General features: G+C 46.6%; 1 protein-coding gene across 1 annotated transcript in view; it reads left to right on the top strand.

The window, feature by feature from the left end:
- IRF2 (interferon regulatory factor 2) overlaps nt 1-22,311 on the top strand; it is an 88,133-nt gene that overhangs the window by 32,492 nt on the left and 33,330 nt on the right. The window contains exons 2-4 of the mRNA XM_004610361.2: nt 8,251-8,343; nt 21,378-21,477; nt 21,906-22,082. Of these exons, the coding sequence (XP_004610418.1) occupies nt 8,257-8,343; nt 21,378-21,477; nt 21,906-22,082 (364 nt within the window). The 5' untranslated portion in view covers nt 8,251-8,256. The remainder of the gene's footprint in view (nt 1-8,250; nt 8,344-21,377; nt 21,478-21,905; nt 22,083-22,311) is intronic.

Raw genomic sequence — 22,311 nt, 5'->3', positions numbered from 1 at the left:
GTCCCCCACAAACACCCTCAGTGCTAAAGTCACGGGACATTTTCCCTGTGTTACTTTTTACGTGTCTTTCTTATGTTCAGAAGTCACATCCAGGTGTTGGATGTATTTTGAGTTCATTTTTGCATATGGGGTTAAGGAGAAAAAAAAAGAACGAATGAAGCTGCGTAGTAGTGGAGTAAAGCAGACACTGATAAATGAGATTTGATCGAAAGCCAAGAAAACCCCACACATCTACTGATGCTCAGTTAATGACCAAAGATTTTAGATCATCCAATGGCGAAAGGCGAGTCTCTTCAACAAAAGTACTGGGAAGACGGGAGAGTCACAGAGTGACCCTTGGGGTGGAGCTGGAGAGAGAGTACAGCAGGGAGGGTGATGGCCTTGGGTTGCTGACACCACAGATGGACCCGAAGCATTGCAGTGAGCAATCCCTGAGCACTGAGCTAGGGGTAATCTCGGAGCACGGTGCGGGTATAGCTCCAATACAAACAACATACATAATAAAGCTAAAAAGGAAAACCGGGATAATCATGTGTAACTGACTGGGTCCTTTTCTGGGTGAGAAATGGCTGGTGTCAAACGTGCAGATGTGCTATTGGTGTGCTTAGGGACTCCAGCGGGTTCTGCCCATGCAGGAGTGCCTCCAGTTACTCTGCCCACATTGGCAAACAGCCTCCTCCTTCCTCCATTGCCCATTCACGCGACCTTTTACCTTGGCCCGGGTGCCTGCCTGCTATTAGGCAGGAAGATCCTGTCCCGGAGAGAAACGCGTAGACCTTTCCCCTGACAACACCCCAGTGTCCGTCTGTTCCCTATGCCGAGTCACAGGACAAAGGCCAGGCGCTGAGGGGGGAGGGCAGGGATTCAGCAAGAAGAGCCAGGCTTGCTTCGGAGGTTCTGTAGCTCCGGCCGAGGATGACCTTCTGCCGGGGACTGCCTCCCCGTCGGCTCTGCCTTCCCACAGAGCTTTCCCCCCACGAACCCTTTTAATAGTGATTTATGGATTCCTTATGAACCAGTTCATTTTGTTGGCAGTTAATCATCTGCGGCCTTGTGATCTCTATTGCAGCCTTTTATTATTATAATTATAGTATTATTAGTTAGCTCAGGGTAATTTATGTCTCCTCTCCCCCAGCTAACTTATTCATTCCTCGAGGGTGGAGAGTCTGTCTTACACATCTCTGAAGCCTTCCCTGCGCTCAGCCCAGCTCCCTGCAACTGTGCATGTGGAATAAGCCCCCTGGGGATACTGTGGCTGAGTGCAGGGCCGTGGGCACTGTGGGCGCCCCAGTGGCGGGGAGGGGGTGCCAGGGCGGAAGGGGGGTTTGAGCCCGAGTTTGTGACTGAGGAGCCTGTCTGTAGCTGGGGGAGATGGGTGCGGCACGTGGCTCTGGAGGAAGCTCTGTTCTGTGGCAGGAGCCCGCACGCGCTTGGGGAGAGATGGTGCAGCTGGAAGAGGACCGGCACCAGGGGCTGGGGCGATAGCACAGCGGGCAGGGCATTTGCCTTGCATGCGGCCGACCTGGGTTTGATTCCCAGCATCCCATATGGTCCCTTGAGCACCGCCAGGGGTAATTCCTGAGTGCATGAGCCAGGAGTAGCCCCTGAGCATCACCAGGTGTGACCTAAAAACAAAAACAAAAAAAAAGGAACGGCTGCTCTGGCTAGCCATCCGCACACACTCAGCCTTAGCCGGGTTCTTAGTGTCTTGCTTTCCATACTTTGTCTTCCTTTTTGCTCCAGCTTCTATGTCTCTCTAAATGGCAATGGAGGGACCCTGGAGAAGTTCTGTTTTTCTCCTAGGGAAGATGCCTTATCTCTCTCTCTCTCTCTCTCTCTCTCTCTCTCTCTCTCTCTCTCTCTCTCTCTCTCTCTCTCTCTCTCTCTCTCTCTCTCTCTCTCTCTCTCTCTCGCTCATTTTGGGAGGCAAAGAAGGGTCAAGCTGTGGTCAGGCAGTGCGGGAGCCCCACCTTCAGTTCTCTGCTGACCCGGGCCCTAGATTTAGCATCAGGGCCTGAGGATGTGGTGCTGCCAGGAGCAGGGGTAGGGGAGGGGAGGTGCACCCTGGTGGTGCTGGTGTCCTCCAGGGCCAGCACTCAGGGAGACCACGTGGGCTGGGAATCGAACTTGTATCAGATTATCAGGCACATGCCAGGCAAGTGTCCCAGTCACTGTACTGACCCTTGGCACCTTTCCTCTCATGCCTGTAAAGTTTTAAAACCATAGCTCCTGACCCTCTGGAAATACCCACCTTTGCATGATCTCTGACTTGCTTTGTTTCTGTAGAGTAGCCGCTTTTAGGCTTCTGACTTTGGTGGGTTTTGTTTCGGTTCTTCTCTTGTTTTGTTTTTTGGCCACATGTGGTCCAGTGCTTACTCTGAGATCTGTGCTCAGGAATTACTCCTGGCTGTGCTCAGGGGTTACTCCTGCCTCTGCGCTCAGGATTCACTCCTCTTAGTGCTCAGTGCTCAGGGGACCATAAGGGGATGCCGGGATCCAATCTGGGTTGGCCGAGAGCAGGGCAGAGATGCCTTACCTGCTGCACTGTCTCTCTGGCCCCTTGTTTTGTTTCTTATGTAATGAATTTGTTTTGCTTTTGTTTTTTTGTTTTTTGTTTTGCTTCTGTTTTAAAGATTTTTCTCAGTAGTTCTGGTTTTTTTTAAATTTTTATTTATTTATTTTAGCACATGCTCCAGTATGCTTATGTATGGTTGTTTTGTTGTTATTTTTGTTTGGGGTTTGTAAGGATTATTTGCGGTTGGAAGTTAATTGCTCATTCATTGTTTTTTCCAATATTGCTTTTACTTCATTCTGTCTCTTGTCTTTATGAAACTTCAGACTACCCACATTTGCTTGTTTATTTTGTTTTGGTTATGGGGCCACACTTGGCTGTGTTCAAGGCTTACTCCTGGCTCTCTGGTCATATGTCCTGCTGTGGGACCATATGTGTTGCTGGGGATCGAACCCAAGTCAGTGAAAGGCAAGTGCCTACTGACTGTACTATTGTATTGCTCCAGGCCCTTATACCAACATTTCTTTATTCATTCTTCTATTCTTGGACACTTGGTTGTTTCCAGATTCTGTGTGTGTGTGTGTGTGTGTGTGTGTGTGTGTGTGTGTGTGTGTGTGTTCAGAGAGTGGAAGGTTGGAATGGAACAGAATGGATTCATTTTCCAGGACTTCTTTTCTTAGAGGAACCTTAATCTTCAGTTATTAACCCCTGCTCACCAAAACATGACAAAAACTCTGTTTAGCTTCCACATCTGTGATCTGCAGTTACCCGAGAGCTGCAAAGAGAAGGGCCCCAAATATTGCGAGCTTGCCTTCCTCAGTTTATTCCTTTGCCTGGATCTTGCCCTTCTCATTCTTTTACTACCTCATTAGCTCACTAATTGCTTTTCAGCAGATTAAAAGAAAACGCAAAACAACAACAACAAAAACCATGTATGGCCCAGATGTCTTGCTTATTCAACCATGGAACTAGGTCTGGATTACCTATTGTGTGTGTCCTTGCCAGCAGTACCCCTCTTAGCCCAGGATTTTATTATCTTCAATCCAGCAGGGATGTTTTTGAAGTGTCTCGACCAGAGCACTAATAGGACTCAAGTGGTGGTTGAGGAAGATTAGTGTGTCAATGGCATGTGAAAGCCAGAAGGGCTGGGGAAGTCTCTGTCAGTCAGTAGAATAGGCAAAGGGCCGACGATGAAAGCAGCCGTTAGGTTTCAGAGCAACTTATACGGCTTCCTGCTCACTCAAGTGGGTTGCCGCATGAGCACAAAGCCTTTTATTTAGCCTCTCCCTTCTTGTGTAATATCGAGTCCTAAGTCTCTACCTCCTCATTGTAGAAAGTAATTGAGAAACTTCTGGCAAACCCTGGTTTCAGTGCCTTGCATAAAGTCCTCAGTTCGAGGCCACTGCTGCATTGACTATTCCAACATCCAAACCTTCCTCATTTAGGTTCAAACTCAAGATCACAGGGCTAGAGAGATAGTACAGGGGTTAGGGCGCTTGCCCTGCGCACAGCCAACCTGGGTTCAATGTCCAACACCACATATCATCCCCCAAGCAATGCCAGGAAAGGTCCTTGAGCACAGAGCCAGGAATAAGCTCTGAGCACTGCCAGGCGTACCACACCTTCCTCCCAAAGCTCACGGTCTTGCCAGTGGCAGGAGTCAGGGACTTAGGGCAGGGGCAGCACATTCGACTTTCAGTACAGTAAAGTGCTTGCCAGGCTCTTCTGGCCCCCTCACATTCTCAGGGCTCACATGGGTTGAGGTGACCGAGAGCCCGGCTTCTGGAGATGATCCCACCTCCCAAATCTCAAGGTTCTAGTGACAGGTGATTTTACAGAGCGCCTTTTGTCAGGTCTGAGGGTAGTTGATTCACATTCTGGTTTTATGGAACCATACCGTTTCAGCGTTTCACTGTTTGAAACAACCAAGTTGGACAGGAATAGGCTAATAGGATTACTGACGAAGGATAAGTCCGATTACGAGCCTACGGGTTTCAGGGGATTCTTAGAATCACAGATGAGACGTCTCACTTTTCTAAACTATTGAAGTGTGGCCCAGAAAGATGGGGCGACTTGCCCAAGGACACATGTTATTAGTAACGGCAGTCGGGACTGGAAGCGAGGTGTCCTGATTTCTGGAGCTACTTGGCAAACAGAGCATCTCTGTTATTTCAATCAGCTTTCCGCCTTCCTCAACTCTCTTCAAGTTGCACAAGGCCTGGCTATTGGTGCCAGTGGGAAGCGTCCAGACCAGAAACACCAGTATATGGCTGACTTTTCATTAATGCAAGTGGAAAAGTCGTGCCCAGTGAGTTCCTCTTCTCATCAAATCTCAACTCCTTTCTCTCTCTCTCTCTCTCTCTCTCTCTCTCTCTCTCTCTCTCTCTCTCTCTCTCTCTGACAGCCACCTCAGACTTGAAGGTCAAACTAAATTTTTTTTGGGGGGGGGGTCAAACAAAATGATTGATTTCTGGGGCAGGAGCGATAGTACAGCGGGTAGAGCATTTGCCTCGCACTCGGCTGACCTGGGTTCGATTCCAGGCATCCCATATAGTCCCCTGAACACCGCCAGGGGTAATTCCTGAGTGCAGAGCCAGGAGTAACCCCTCAGCATCGCTGGGCGTGACCCCCACCCCCAAATGATTGGTTTCTGGTGGTACGCTTCATCTAGACTCTCCTCCTGGTGCCTCTCACAGGAGGAAGGATAAGCTCTCCCCTTCTGAGAGCTATGATCAATCTGTGTCCAGGTTCCAGCGGCAGAGCCAGCAGTAATTGATAATCTGTCAGTGCAGGATAGGTAGGGCTGGGCATCAAAAATCAAGTGAAAAAAGAGGAAGTGCTGTCATGTTAAAAGGTTAGCTTTCTGTTGGGTGTTGCTGGAGATGTCTAAGCTATTAAAAAAACAAACGAAACCCTAAGATCATTGATTGCAGCGCTAGCTAAGAAAAGGACCCAACCCACATGCCCACGTATGTCTCTGGGTGACTGAATAAAGATGTTGCATGTCTACAACAACAGACCCCATGAACCAAAAATTAGTGATTTGGGGTTTTTTGGAGGGGGAGTGAGGGTTGGACCCCCTACACCCCTACAGTGATACTCAGGGCTTACTCCCGAGTCAGTGCTCAGGACACGTTCCCAGTGGTGCTCAGCAGACCACATATAGTACCAGAGATAAAAAACCTGGGCTTGCTGTTTGAAGGCAAGACCTTACCTGCTGTACTATCGCTCTGGACCAGAAATCAATGATTATTAAGTCTTTCCTTGCTTCTTCCATGTCGTGAGGGTTTCGGGCATTCCTTGGCTTGTGGCAGCATCTCTTTAATCCCTGACACTGCCTTTCCTTGGTCTTCTTCCCTTGGTGCCTGTGTCTAGATTTCCTTTCCTGTAAGGACATCTTGCGAGCCTCTGATCACATGTGTGACCAAGCTGTCAATGCATAGTCTTATTATATGAGTATCATTTATCGACACTGAACTCATATCCAGTAACTATCACTCTGCCCAAAGGAAGCTTACCTAACATGCGTGCTTTCTCCATAAACCGTAGGCCAGGCCTTCTAGCACTTTTGAAACATTAGATTATGACCAAACAGCACTCATTTTGAAAAACAAAATATTAAAGAGCCATGATATCCAAAATTACTGATAGTTGCATTTTAGGCAACAATGATTTAACACCAGTCCGTCCGCCAGCATCAACTTCCCTCTGCCAGTGTTCCTAGATTCCGTCCCCACCCCAGCCCCCACCCCATCCCCAACTGTCAACTTGACAGGCACATTACACAGTGTCAGTGGTAGCCGCTTAGCTTTCGTGTTTTCAATTCTGTTGAATCTGTGTCTTGGGTCTATGGCCAGACCCCTCACTCATATCACTGACATAGCTGAAGTTACTGATGTCTGTTCATCCATTACTTCTTGTTCTCTTCTTTCCCCTTGATTCAAGCAGAGCACCTTTGGGGGCTGTGTGAGAGCACAAAAATCAGTCATGCATAGAAGAAACAGGCAGAAAGAGTTGCTCTGGATGGTGAAGGTGACACTGTTTCCAGTGTGAGAACTGGAAACATCCTCCAGAATGTGTTCCCGCTCTGTGTCAGCTGGAACTTGCTCATTGGCTGATTCAGATCATGTCACACTGTCCTCAGAGCCCCATGGAATGGTGGCCTGAGTTGGCATCACCTTCACAGTGGAATCCTGCATTAAATATAAATGTCTGTGTAAATGGGATGAAGATAAGAGTAGGTCGAGAAGATAAGGGCAGAGACTAATTTCTTAGCAATTCCATTCTTGGATATATTGTGACAGACAAGGGAGAGCCTATAGAGAAATGTATTTAGAAGGAAGAGAGGTCACGTGGACTGAGAGAGCGGGGAGGTGTAGAACAGAGGTCTTCAAGGACCAGTACCAGTTAGCTGATGTAGAAATACTGAAAAACAGTGGTGTGCTTTGGGTCTAACTGCCCATCTATGGACCTGTACACAGGGCAGGCTGCTCAGCACCTATGATAATGTTGAAGAACACTCATGCAGACCATGGAACCATTTTTTTTTCAATTTTTTAATTTTTAAATTATCTTTTAATTAGTGAGTTACAGTGAGGGTACAGTTACAGATTCATGCATTTCATGCTTGTTTTTCCCTCATGCAGTGTTCGGGAGCCCATCCCTCCACCAGTGTCCATTCTCCACCACCAATGAACCCAGTATCCCTCCCAACCCCCAATTCCATCCCCCCACCCCACCCCGCCTCTCTGGCAGGGCATTCCAATTTGTTCTCTCTCTCTCCTTTTGGGTGTTGTGGTCTGCAATAGGGGCATTGAGTGGCCATCATGTTGGGCCACTAGTCCACTTTCAGCACGCATCTCCCTTACCATGTGGGATCTCCAATCACATTTTACTTGGTGTTCCCTTCTCCATTTGGTATGACTTTCCCCCAGCGTGTGAGGCCAACTTCCAAGCTATGGAGTCAACCTCCTTGTATTATATACTACTATTCTTGGGTATTAGTCTCCTACTCTGTTACATGAAACTATTTTAAAGGAAAAAGGAGGGGCATGTGGTAAATTGAGGAGGAGAATGGTAGTAAAGAAAGATCTTGGAGAAAATCTGTGGTTTTCTGGATGTACAAGCCAGTATGAAGCCAAAGCAAGATGTGAGTGGGTTGTGAAAAATGGAAAAAATAAATCAGAGGCTTATCAGCTAGGTGGTGAAAGACCTTGGAACTTGGTGAAAGCTTGGAGCGGTCAATCAAGTGAATTGATTTTCTAGAGCTTTTGAAGTACCAATATTAGGCGGTTCAAAGCACTTGTAGATTCAGTCGTTCAAAGGAACAGCCTTATTTTAATCATTCTTTCCAACAGTAGCTATTTTGTTCTTTCCACTGACTCTTGGGAGAAGACCCAAAATATTGGAGAGAGCATAGAGGTTAAGGCACTCACCTTGCATGTGACCTACCCTGGTTCCATCCCCAGAACCACCTGTGGGTCCCCGAGCACTACTAGGAATGATCCTCAGTAAACCCTGATCACTGCTGGGCATGGCAGGGCCCAGGGGACCATGTGTGATGCCAGGAATCAAACCTAGGTTGGCTGCATGCCAGGCAGATGCCTACCAACTGTACATTGCTCTGGCTCCAGTTTTTTAAATTTAATTTTGGAAGATCAGGCAAGAGTGTAGCTCTTCCAACTGCAGCCTGGCGTTTGGCAGCAGAAATGCCTAATGTGTGTTTGTCCTCCGTGCAGGGCACCATGCCAGTGGAAAGGATGCGCATGCGCCCATGGCTGGAGGAACAGATCAACTCAAATACGATACCAGGGCTAAAGTGGCTTAACAAGGTAAGTGCACAAGGCATGCATGTGTGCTGAGTGTGAGAGTGAGTGAGAAGAAGGAGACTTGTGAGAGCCTAGACACGTGGATCACCAAAAAAATCCTGCATTGTATCCAAAATCTGAAGTTTATTAATTATAAAACACAACCAACCTGGGCTTGAGGGATTGTACAAGGGTTAAGGGTTTACCTTACAAAATAGCTGACCCTGGTTATCAAACTGAGAATCATCCCAGCATGGCTGAGTATTGCCAAGAGTGGCCCCTGGCTCACTTGGCAGGTGATCCCCAAAGAAGACCAAACAACAAACCAAAAATAAGAAAGAAAGCATCAAGTTCTATGAAGACTGATTATCGCCTCCACTGGGGTTTCCACCTGGAATTAAGTTTCAGCTGATCTTTGGTTTTCTGGGAGAATAGTTATGAGAAGCTTCTTGCTGCATTTTCCTTAATCACTTTTATCCTCCCCATTGTCCAAATTCCTTTCTTCCTCCTCCTGAATCTCTAGGATTAGATGACATAGAACTTAAGGTCTTTTTATTTTTGGAGGAGGTGGGAGAAAGATTTAGGGTCACACCTGGGGCTGCTCAGGGCTTACTCCTGGCTCTGGCTCTGCACTCAGGGACCTCTCCTGGTGGGCTCTGGGGACCATATGAGGTGCCGGGATCAAGCCTAGGTCAACCACATGCAAGACAAGTGCTTGTCTTTAGCTCAGAACTCAAGGGGTTTATATTGGGAATAAAGAATAATGAAAATAAAGATTGTAGTTTAGATAACAAGGTCATAATAGTGTTATCATCTAAGGTTTGATATCAAAGTCTTCAATTTTTTAAATAAACAAAATTTTTGTTTTTGCCCTCAGTGAATATCTTCCCTTTATCTTTATCATGAAGTCTTGTATGCTGACTTAAGCCACCTGCCATTTACAAACCTTGTTGATAAACATTCTTTTATTAATCATAAAATTAAAATTTAATTGACCCTACTTATTAGAGGTAGATCAGGAACGTGGTGTATTTGAAAATTAAAAACTTACCAATAAGTAGGTATTACCTAGAAAAGCAAAAGCAACTAATCTGCCTTCAGTAATAGAATGTCTGGGAGAAGTTTCTCTCCCATAGTCAGGAATAATCGCAATTCTCCGAGCAGATTTCTTTTTCCTCTTCTGCCTCCCTCCTGTTTTTGAATCTTAAGGATGTAATGTATAATAGTGTGATGACCAGATAAAAGCTGGTCAGGCATTTATCTTTCTATTCTTTGCTCCAGAGCTTAAACCTGATATGACTCAATTCTAAGAAATGTTCAGGGTGTGCCACATAATTTTTGTTTTTGTTTGTTGTTTGTTTGCTAATTTCATTCCTTGTTTTATTTTATCTTTTCAGACCTCGAAGCTTCCTTTTGTTTTTCTTGATTCACTTATTCTTTTACTTAGTTTAATTGAATGATATTGTATTTGAATGTGTATGTGAGTCCTGTCTCAAGCAAGGTGAGATACCAAGTAAATTGAAATAAATAAACCCTTTTGCTCATTGCATGTGACCTGTTACAGACATACATAGTCTTCTGGCAAGCACTAGCTTTTTTTAGACTTGTTTTATGTGTGGTCTTCTAAGTCTGTATCCTTTGGGGGCAGTGTAGTGACTTCTCTTAAAGAGATATGACGTCAGGCTGGTGAGCCAGAGATAGCGCAAATGACCGAGTTCTCGCTCCATGTGCAGCCAGCCTGTGTTCTGTCCTCATTACCATGTGGTGTCTGAGCACTGCCAGGAGCATCATCCTCTGGGCAAAAATCCAGGAGTAGCTCCTGCACATCATCAGAGATGACTTAAAAAAAAAAATTGAAGGAGGATCAGAGTGATAGAACAGCAGGTAGGGTGTTTGCCCTGCACGCAGCCGACCCAGGTTCAATCCCTGGCAACCCATATGGATCCCTGAGTAATTTCTGCACTCAGAAATTACCCAGGAGTAATTTCTGAGTGCAGAGCCAGGAATAACCCCTGAGCATTGCCAGGTGTGACCCAAAAAGACAAACAAACAAACAAAAAGAAATCACCGAAGGACATAAAAGAAAAAAAAAGAAGTGAAGTTGTGTCTTGTCCCTTTTGGGAAGCTGAGAGGGAGTTGGAAAGGCAAGGGCAGTCAGTCCTATTCACGGTAATAGTGGCAATAGTGGCAGTGATGATCGCTAATGTTTATCAAGCGCCGAGAAGCCCCAAGCAAGCTGCCTGCGTTGGCTCCCATAATCCCCATTCTGGGGTACCGTTTCCATTTTATGGACAAGGAAACTGATCATGGGTCAAAGTTAAATAGTATTACACATGGAAGAGCGAAATAACATTGCTTAGCTTGATTGTGTGACGTCAACAGATGTGCTCTCGAGTCCTGCGAAGGAAGTCGATTTTGCTGTTTCCCCCAGTTTTGAATCATACGTGCCGACACTGGCTAGGTGGATGCAGCGGATCCCTCACCATGTGGTACCTCTGTGTCCTGCATCGGGGTGGCGTTCAATATGCCATAGTTAGTGGCCCTCTAGAATCGTGGTCCTTGGCATGAGATGCGTGTGAACTCATCCCACAATCTATGGACTGGGCTGTAGTTGGACCAAGGGTCTTCGCAGAGACATAACTAAGTCACAGGTTCCTGGTTGAGGTCACTCTGGATTGTACAGCTGGGCCAGTCCAACAGGTGTTCTTAGAAGCAGCAGAAGAGAAAGAGGGGCCTGGGGGAGGCCATGAGGCAGCAAGGTCAATCCCCGGAACCACCCCATATGCCCGAGGGCCACCCGCTAGCTCCACTATCAAGTGTGCCCCCTGGCCCTTGACCAGTTTGCCGCAGCCAACATATGCAAGCACCAAACCAGAAGTGTGTGGACATCGCAACCAAGTATATCACCCCAGTAAACACTGCAACCAGCACCCCAGTGAGTGCATGTGATGTCCCCATCCACAAGGGAGCACGTGTGCAAGCACGGGACCTTGTGTGCACAGCAGCAGCTGAAAGGGAAGGGACAGGGAGTAGAGAACAAGAAGCCCAGGAGGAGGACGAGGGCCCGTGCAGAGAGGAGACTGGCAGGGGGGTTTGCAGTCACAAGGGGCTGGAAGAGCCTCCTTCTAGGGAAGCTTCTTCTGGGCACCTATGGCTTTCAGAGTCCTCAGTTGACGTTTCTGATCTCCAGAGCTGCCGGTAGATTCCTGTGCCACCCCTTTGTGTGCCCGCTCTATGACAGCAGTGCCAGGAGAAGAAGGCACCCTGGCAGTGCGAAAGGATTTTTCCCTGGGGCTCTCTCCCTGGGGTGCGTCCTTTCCTGCTGCAGTCCTGGGAAGCAAGCGGGTTCCTCACATGTGGCTGAACACGGCGCCTGCCTCCCTGGGAGTTGCCTTTTGCCTTCTCCTCCTGAGCAGAGAGGGACAGGGACCTCACCCCCAGCTCCTCCCTCCAGCACCTGCTGTCGAGGGGCTCAGAGCTGGCTGCCAGAGGGAGAGCTCCTGGGAGTGCCGCAGACACAGGGAGACCTGGCGGGGTCAGGCTGGCAGAGCGGGCGGGTGGCGGTGCTGGGCTCACAGTCAGTACTGAGAGTGACCGAAGCCCTCGCGCAGGGCTGGACCATCTTTCTCCCCATATACGCATGCCCACAGCAGAGTCGAATTTCGGATTCCTCCTAAACGGGCCTGATTGGGATGGGGAGACAGGTGATAGAGCAAATCCCTGGCATGATCACACCCTGAGCTCCGCCCCGGCACTGCTTGCCAGCCTCCCTTTTCCACAGGCCCAGTGTAACAGGTGGCCCCCATGCTCTGCAAAGGTGGCTCCGCTAGTACCTGGTGCCGACCCCATCACACCTCCACCTCTGGCTGAGCATCCTGCCCCCAGCCCCCAGCCCCACGGGGGAAGAGAAAAAGATCAAGTCACCCGGGCTCATTGGCATTCCTCTGAGACCCTAATATTATTTCCTTCCTCTTCCCAAGCTTTCTGCCGGATGCCGTCTGGGTTCTAAGTGGTTTGAGGTCATTTCAAAGGCTCTTTTCTCCCTGCAGACTAGTAGCTCCTAGAAAATTGGCACCGTCCGCCAGCCCTGCCATTCCCAGATGCCTGGGCCGTGCTCAGTGCCGGTGTTTCTGTGAATGACTCTGGGCGGAAAGTCTGTGGGTGCAGGTGCAGAGGCTGTCCCCTCTGTTCCCGTGCTCTCTGCGCGTCAGGCCTGGTGACTGACCCTCGGCAGCCTCCTACTAGATCTTGTTTGGTTAGGAAGCGGGTGAGTCACGCCTGCTTGCAGAAGTGTTGGTGGCTTTGGTTTTGTTCGGCTGTGAGAAAGTTGGCGTCAGCAGAGCTGACAGGCTGCTGTCACACGTCTTGCTCAGAGGGGAGCCCAGCACCCCCAGATGCATTCTCCATTGAGAGATACAACGGGTTCCTGTATGCTTCCATCTGTTTTCTGCCTCCAGTAAGTTTGGAGGAGACTGATGATGGAATGATTCCTCTGGTTTCCTCTGAAGGAGCAGTAAGGATTCTCAGCAGCTCCTGAATGGCGCCACGCTTTGAGACCTTTCTTGTGTCCCATGAGGAACTGCATAGGCTATGGCCAAATAATCTAATGGCAAGGGTAATAGCACAGCCAGTTCCCACCTCGAGTTTATTGACATTGATCATGGTTTTATCTGTGTTTGTGTGTGTGTGTGTGTGTGTGTGTGTGTGTGAGAGAGAGAGAGAGAGAGAGAGAGAAAGAGAGAGAGAGAGAGAGAGAGAGAGAGAGAGAGAGAGAGAGAGAGAGAGAGTAAAGCCGTTTTCGGCTATCATCGGGACAAGAGTACCCTGGTTATGATCAGTTCTTCCCCTGACCCCACCTCTTGGCTAACCTTCTCGCCACTGCCTTGTGGAAGAGATGGGTCAGCTCTGCACTTGCCCAGTGCCTTGCTTGTGGCCGTGTCTGGAGGCAGCCATGCACCCCGATTCATTCCTCCTCACTCTTATTCCCACTCTCCGTATATTGGAGACCTGCCACCCCCCAGTCCTGGAGATGATCGACTTATTCCACACTTGCCTTGGTGTAACGATCAGGCTGTCTCCGAATCAGGGACGAATCATAAACAAAATAGCGAACTCTATTGGAACATCTTAGGGAGGGGACAGGAGGCAGAGGGAGATAGGAGCTAGTGTCCACTTGAGGCCAAGATGTGTTTGGTTCTAAGATAACTGCTGAAGATGGTCTAGGATGTTCTTCTCGAGTCACACAGTGCTTATCTGCAGTGCCCTCAGTTGGGCAGGGTTCTGCCATGTGCAAACACAGGTGTGTGTGGACAGGGGTGCTCAGGGCTTTTGGGGTGCTTGCTGATGTCCGAGACTCCCAACGTTGCCTCCCAGGATAGCATGATGGTCTCCAGAATGTTCCGTGTTTTTATAAGCTCTTTCCCTTTCTTAAATAAATCACCTTCATCTTGAGGCACGGTCTGCTGGTCAGGAAGAGAGCTCAAACAGATGGACCACAAGGGAGGCCCCAGATTTGCACAAGCTCCTTTGCCTCTTACCTGCTTCAGCATCTCGAGAGGGGGGTGGAGGCGAGGTATGTGTGATGGGTCAATTGGTTGTTTTCTCCCCCGGCAACATAGACTTGTAAAACTCATGTGGCTTTCATTTTTTTTTTTTTTTACCTTTTCAGTCATTAAAAGCGTATACTTAAAGGCACTGATCATGGTACTAGGTGCCCATCACCACTGCCTCAATCCAATATTTTTTATCACCGCCTAAAGGAAAGACTACGCTGGTCCATGAAGTAGCCGCTCTCTGTTCCCCTAATGCACAGCAGCCTCTAAACTGCTTTCTCTCTCAATGGAGTTACCTTTACTCAGTGTTTCCTACAAATAGGATCATTCCCTCTGTGACCTTTTGTTGACCTAGTTTGCTTAGTTCTGTATTTTTGAGGATCTTCATCCTACATTCCCCACCTTTTTGTTTTGTTTTGGACCCCACTTGGCAGCGCTCAGGAGTTACTCCTGGTTCTGTGCTCAGGGATCTCGTCTGGGTTGGCTGTGTGCGAGGCAAGTAGATTGCCTGCTGCTCTCTCCCTCCAGCTCTGGCTTTTGTCTTGTTTTAATTTTTTTTTTTTTTTTTTTTTGCTTTTTGGGTCACACCTGGCAATGCACAAGGGTTACTCCTGGCTCTGCACTCAGGAATTACTCCTGGCGGTGCTCAGGGGACCATATGGGATGCTGGGATTTGAACCTGGGTCGGCCGCGTGCAAGGCAAACACCCTACCCGCTGTGCTATCTCTCCAGCCCCTTTGTCTTGTTTTAATAAGATGCTGACCACCCTCGTCGTATGAAATAGATCTTACTGTTGTTTTAGATTTGTCATTCCCTAATGAGCAGTGACATTGAACATATTTTTTTTTTTTTTTGCTTTTTGGGTCACACCTGGCGATGCACAGGGGTTACTCCTGGCTCTGCACTCAGGAATTACTCCTGGCGGTGCTCAGGGGACCATATGGGATGCTGGGAATTGAACCCGGGTCGGCCGCGTGCAAGGCAAACGCCCTACCCGCTGTGCTATTGCTCCAGCTCCTTTGTCTTGTTTTAATAAGATGCTGACCACCCTCGTCGTATGAAATAGATCTTACTGTTGTTTTAGATTTGTCATTCCCTAATGAGCAGTGACATTGAACATATTTTCATGTGCTTATTGGCCATCTATCTTTGGAGAAAGGTCCCTACAGGCCCACGGCCCACTTCAGCAGGATCCACAGTGGATGTTTTCTGGGCTCAGCCTTTGCCTTTGTGGTTTCACAGTTTTGGCAGTTTGTGTGAGAACGGGTTTGTGTGTGTGTGTGTGTGTGTGTGTGTGTGTGTGTGTGTGTGTGTGTGTTTAGGAGTGTAATTGTGCACTCACACTTGCAGATGATCGTCTTGAATCAACTTTTTGTCTTCCAAAATACATTTTGGGGTATCACCACAAAACTTCTTTGACCAAGGGAAAAAACAGTTGTAAATGCCTGTGTTTTTTTGTTTGCTTGTTTTTGTTTTGTTTTGAGGTAGTATTGATTTACAAGTCTGTGTGTTTTAAGGAAGTAGCTTCACACCATTCCAAATGTCTCTCATCACAGCACACCCAAGCCCAAGTACCACTAGCCCCCCACTGCTGTCTGTGCGGTCCCATCATCCTGTCAACCCTCTGCTACTTCTCCCTTAATCTTTCTTCTGTGATTTAGGAAGTTCTGTGAATCTTAGGTCAGAAAGAGTCTAGAGTTTGTTTTCATTTGGCTTTGAGTGTTCCCTTGCTGTTTTTCTTACATCCCACACAGAGAGTTCATCAATACTTGTCTTTTCCCCTCCTGATTTCTTTCCCTTAGCATCAACCCTTTCATTTTCATTCATATTTGTAAAATGCAGTATTTCATCTTTTCAAATAGTTGAATAGTATCATGTGTGTGTATGTGTCTGTGCGCATGCACGTACATGTGTGCATGTATGTACCTTCATTCATTCATGTGTCATTGGGCACACTGGTTATTTCTGTAACTCAGCTCTTGTTAATATTATGTTGCAAAAGCAGTAGCTTTTCATAAATAGTTTCAAATTAGTGTTTTTGTATTCTTTGGATAGATACCTAGAAATAGACCTATTTTTAAGCAATCTCCATGTTTTGCATAGAGTCTGAACTGCTTTCATTCCCACAAACAGTGAAGGTGGGTTCCTTTCCCCACATCCCTTCCAGCCAATGTTTACGTTCCCACCAGCATACATTTGGATATGTGTCATTCTTGCTGGTGTAAGGCTGGTGTAAGGCTCATTGTCACTTTGATGTACATTTCCCTGATAGTTGGTGTTGATAAACATTTTTTTTGTATTTTTCATTTTATAGCTAATATTACCACTTTCATTGTCATCACTCCTTATATTTTTTCTTTGTCTAAAAATTGGTTTATAATCTTTCTTCAAGTAATTGTGGACATGTTAGAAATAAATGATTTTTTTTTCTTTTTGGGTCACACCTGGCTCTGCACAGGGGTTACTCCTGGCTCTGCACTCAGGAATTATCCCTGGCGGTGCTCAGGGGACCATATGGGATGCTGGAAATCGAACCTGGGTCGGTCGCGTGCAAGGCAAACACCCTACCCGCTGTGCTATCTCTCCAGCCCCAGTAATAAATGATTTTTTAAAAATAATTTTATTGGGTTTCAGTCATACAGTGTTCCAGTATCTATCCCTTCACCAGTGTACTTATCTCACCGCCAATGTCCCCAGTTTCCGGACTGACACCCTCCCCACCTTCCCTCCCCTGCCCCTCCCCCCGCCTGCCTCCACCCCAGCTAATGAACATTTTTTAGGCTCCTATTGGCCATCTATATGTCTTCTTTAGCCAGTTTTCTGCTCAGAATTTCTCCCCATTTTTTATGAGGTACTCTTTTTTTTTTAATTGAGCTTTCAAAGTTTTCTTATGTTTTGAATATATTTGGACTGGAGCAATAACACAGAGGGTAGGGAGTATGCTTTGCACCTGGCCAACCCAGGTTCGATTCCTGTCCCTCTCAGAGAGCCCGGCAAGCTACCGAGAGTATTCTGCCCACATGGCAGAGCCTGGCAAGCTACCCGTAGTGTATTCGATATGCCAAAAACAGTAACAACAAGTCTCACAGTAAAGACATTACTGGTGCCTGCTCGAGCAAATCGATGAACAACGGGACAACAGTGCTACAGTGCTAGAGTTTTTATGTATTTTATCAGATATGTGCACATATTTTCTTCCATTTAGTTGGATGTCTTTTAGATGATAACTAATTTTGCCATGCAGAAGATTTTAGGTTTCATGTAATTCCATGTTTTGTTTTAGTTTTTGTTTTTTACTTTTATTTTGCTCTCAGGGTGGAATTTCCACAAACATTCCCAAAGTCAAATTCATGGAATTTTTTGCCTGTTTTCTTCTAGTAATTTTATACCATAGGGTCTAACACCTAAATTTTTTGATTTGGCTTGTATTTATCTCTTGGGCCTCCCAAGTAGCCCTCAAGAGGCTCTGGGGCTTGTCCTGTGATTCTCCATTTCATGAAGCCCCAAGGGGCCCAAGGATATACCCCATAAACCCCACCCCCCAACCCCAAGCCTTAATCCTTTTATCAAACTCTCTCTGACCCCTAAGACCCAAGTCTTCAATCCATTTTGAGTTAACTTTTATGCAGATATGAGATAGGGATCTAGTGTGTCTCTTTGCATGTGGCTGTCCAGTTTCCTTAGCACCCTTTGTTGAAGAGGCTTTCTTTGATTCACTGTATGCATACACTACTTGCTGTGTGTACCTTTTTTTTTTTAAACTCCAATACCACACTGTTTTGACTAATGCTGCTCTGTAGTGTAGTTAAAAGTCAGGGGACCATGATACTTCCATTCTTCATTTTCTCAAACTGCTTTGGCTTTCTGGGGGTTTTCCAGTACCGTGTCGATTTTGATTGTTCTTTGTGTGAAAATAGAAATGGAGTAGATTTTTGTATATTGATTTTGTAGCCACCAGTTTACTGTTTTGCTCTATTTATTTTAGCGGGATCTTAGGATTTCCTGTGTGTATTATCATATCATTACAGATAGTGATAACTTCTTTTTTTTTCAATTTGGATATTGTTCATTTGTTCTAGGACTTCCAACATAAATGTTAAATAACAATAGGTAGAGTTACTTTTCTTGGTTTATGCCTGATCTGAGAGGTGAATCTTTAGCTTTCCATCATGGAGTAGGTTTTTATTGGTGGGTTTGTCATCTGTGCCCTTTACTATGTTGAGGTCAGATCCCTGTACTCCTATTTCCTTTACAGTTTTCATCATAGGCAAATGTTCAGTTTTGTTAAAAACTTTCTCTACAAAAAAAAAACTTTCTTTGCGTCTTTGATACATTTTTGATAAGTCTTATCTTACCTTTGTTGATATGGTGTTTTATATTGATTGATTTGTGTATATTGAACCATCCTTGCACCCCTGAAATCTCACTTGATTATAATGTATAATTCTCATAATGTATTAATCAACTTGGTTTGGTAAGATTTTGAGAGGATTTTTTTTTTCTTGGCCACACCTGGCTGTGCGCAGGGATTTGCACTCAGGGTTCACTTCTGGCAGCCACCCGGGACAATATGGATTGGTCATGTGCAAGGCAAATGCCCTACCCTGTCACTCTCGTCCCAGGATCATTGTATCTTATGTTCCTCATGGATTTGGTCTATAGTTGTCTGGTTTTTGGGGGTTTTTTTGTGTGCGTGTGTGTGATGTCCTTTTCTGTTTTTAATATCAAAGTAATCTTGCCCTGATAAGTAAATTTGAAAGAATTTCTTTATTCTACTTTTTTGAAAGAGGAGGACAGATTGATAATAGGCCGTCTTTTAAGGTTTGGTAGAACTCATGTTGAGGGGCCAGAGAGACAGGACAGCAGGTAAGGCGCTTTCCTTATACCTGGCCGACACTGGTTTGATCCAGGCATCCCAGATGGTCCTGAGTGCAGAGCCAGGAGTAACCATTGGGCATCACTAGGTATGGCTCCAGAAACAACAAAACAACAACAAAAGAAATGACTAGTGGAGTCATATAATCCTGGGACTTTGTTTTTGTTTTTGGTAACTTGATTAACACAAGTTTTTTGTTTGTTTGTTTTTTCCACCCAAACTTATTTATTGAATGACTCTGGAATCAAAGTTTGATAGGCAGGCATGGTTAGAAATATTGCTGATATGCATTTCTCTATTTTTTTTAAATTTTGGTATGTTTGATCACCCAGCGGCGATCAGGGCTTACTCCTAGCTCTGTGCTCAGGAGAGCATAAGAGGTATTGGAGGTTGAACCAGGGTCAGCCATCAGCCAGGCAAGTGCCCTACCCATTGTATTATCGCTCCCGCCTTGCAGTTCCCTCTTTTAATTTTTTTCCTCATTTTAAAAAATTAAAGAACTGTGATTTACAAAGTTACTGATAGATGTGTTTTAGGCATTCAACACCAATCCCACCACTAACAGCATATTTCTTAAGGACATCTTTAAGCATGAAGCTTTGGATTCTGGTATAGTTTCCCATACACATTCCTTCAAAGAAATCAATACTTTTCTATTTGTATTAATTTTCAGATGGACATCAAAAACTGTGTTCAGTGAATTTGCCTTATTATTTATCTGCACTGAAGAAATGTCACCCCCCTTTCCTGATCATTGCCCTTTTGCAGATGACTGTCCAGAAACTCCGTCATCTCTGTGACTGATAAGAGAATGAGCAAGGCCGAGTTTCTGAAGCAGCCCTGGTTTTTCAGTTCTCCTTTACTAATTGAGTTTCGAGTACACTCGAATTTTCCCTTTTGACAGTTTTGGCTTAACTCTCAAGTGTGCTGAAATATTTTTAGTTCAGCCTTCTGTCATTGGTTCTGGGGCGACATACTGGGCCCATTTTGGGTCAGTTGGGACCCTTCTACTTTCCATTGTGTGACACTAGACTTAGTGGAAAATCCATTCTGACGTGGTCTTTCCTACCTTGAGTACCTCAGTGTACCATGCAGGGATACATGGAAATTACTAGAACTACCTGGGGAACTTAAAAACAGAGCAGAACAGGCCTTTGATCTCCAGAATCCTCGTAAGAGAATGTCTGCTCTAAACCCTGGGTAACAGTACATGGGGTCATTCAGGTCCAAAATTAGGGATCACAGTACTTAGATTGTTTGGGATTGTTCAGAGTATTTTGTTTGTTTATTTTTGCTTTTTGGGTCACATCCAGCGGTGCTCAGGGGTTACTCCTGGCTTAGCACCCAGTGGTTGCTCCTGGCAGGGTTCAGGGGAGCATCTGGGGTGCTGGGGATTAAATTCAGGTCAGCTGCACGCAGGGCAGTGCCCTCCCCACTGTGCCATCTCTCCAGCAACAGGACCTAGGATTTTTGTTTAGATGTCTCCTAGGTCCTTGGATCAATCACTCCGCTCTCTTCCTCTTTCCAAACCACTGCAAAATGGAAATCTCCTAGAGGCAAAGCCCGAGGTCGCTGCAGAAACCAGAGTGAGCGCCAAGACCCTATTAGTTTGGGTCACCAGGTTAGAATGACATGGGCCCTCCAGAGCCTCCAGGGCCGTCCCCAGTGCTGTCCAGGCCAGCTGCAGTTTGGCCCAGCGTGTGCTCTAGTTTTTACGAAAGGATCACAAAGGATGGAAAGGAGCTGTAAGTGTCAAGACCTTGAGGCCCGTGTTTTCCAGTTGATATTTCTGGTTGTGTGTTTGCCTGGATGGATTCTCAGCAGATTCTCAGATGCCTCTCAGGATGCCCACATGGGGCATTAGAGAAAGGATCTTCCCTCTGCAGGACAGAGGGTTAGAACGTCACACAAGAGCTCTGATTGGCCAGGCGGCAGATGGAGTGGTGGGGTCTCGGGGACAGTGTCCTTAGTTACCCTTTCCTTCTCTGCAGTAGCACCCGCGCTCGTGTTTGGAACTTGGAACGTTGCCTACTTTTCATTTGACCCAAGGCAGATGGAGTTCCTCTTTACCAAAGGGGGGAAACCAAGAAGAGGAAGCACGAGCTGCTTCAGTCAGTGGGCAGCGGCGCCGGGGGAAACACAACAACACACTGGCATAGCTCAAAGGACCCCCTTTTGACTGGGTGGGGGGGCGGGACATTTCTAGTGGCCAAACTCCACAGTCCCACTTGGTTCTGTGGTCCAGTTCCAGGATCTAGGCCCAGGGAGATCGTGCAGGGGTGTAGGGTGCTTGCTTCCCATGCAGTGGACCTCAGTTCAGTCCCTTTCACTGCCTCTGTCCCTGTCCCATTCAGGAGTGACCCCGAGCACAGAGCTGCCAGTAAGCCCTGAGCACTTCTGGGTGTGGCTCACACCCACCCCCATTAAAAGGCACCGGGCCTGTTATCTTTACTGTGCATCTCCATATAATGTATATATTCATTCACCATACGTTTTTCCTGGTACATTCAGCAAAACCAATGATAAGAAGTGGAGGTTCTTGCTGGTGTCTGGGATTTAACCTGTGACTATACCTTGGAGAGCTGAAGCTTGTAGCTTTATCTCTCTTTTTTTATTTTTCCTTTTTTCAGGAGAAGAAGATTTTTCAGATCCCCTGGATGCATGCAGCTCGACACGGGTGGGATGTGGAGAAAGATGCCCCGCTCTTTAGAAACTGGGCGATCCACACAGGTATGGCACCCCTGCCAGTCTCCTGAGGGTGCTGCCTTGGTCCCAGCAGCAGTAAGATGGATTCAAAGGGTGCTGTGTCAGGCCTATGGAAGCTCAGGCCTAGCGGGGACAAGGCCCAGAGATGGGCTTTCGGTGGACTCCCACAGCTACTCATCACCGACACCAAGCGTTGAAGAGTCCGGTTTGCATCGTCAGGCTCTCCGCTCACACCCACAAAAGCAAAGAGGGGGTCGGGGGTTCTTTATACTACTGGCCTACAAACCTGTTTCCAGAAATTTTCACTCTGTGTATCCTACACACACACACACACACACACACACACACACACACACACACACACATGCATGCATGACACACGCACGTGCACATACACAGACACACACACTTTATAATTTTTTTTTTTAATTCACCTCTGGCTCTCTTGTTAGGAAAGCATCAGCCCGGAGTAGATAAACCTGACCCCAAAACATGGAAGGCGAATTTTCGATGTGCCATGAACTCCTTGCCGGATATTGAAGAGGTCAAGGATAAAAGCATAAAGAAAGGAAACAATGCCTTCAGAGTCTACCGGATGTTGCCCTTATCCGAACGACCATCTAAGAAAGGTAGAGAAGGCTATTCGTTGACCAGAGATGACTTCTGTGCATTGTGGTGCCTTTGGGATTTCTTGGTTCCCCCTGCATAGTGACAACACTTGTTCACCCTGTGGATGATAATCTGCCCGTACCTGACTGGGAGAAATGATTCTCGGAGCCCCCAAAGACTGTAAAAGAAATGTTTGACGTTGTGACCAACTTCAGACAAAAATAACAGGCTCATTGAGTGTTTGGGAAC

This window comes from Sorex araneus, chromosome 1 (genome assembly GCF_027595985.1).
Source record: "Sorex araneus isolate mSorAra2 chromosome 1, mSorAra2.pri, whole genome shotgun sequence".
Classification (NCBI taxonomy): Eukaryota; Metazoa; Chordata; class Mammalia; order Eulipotyphla; family Soricidae; genus Sorex; species Sorex araneus.
Note: the sequence above shows the minus strand (reverse complement) of the source record. Positions and strands in the feature narration are given on the sequence as shown.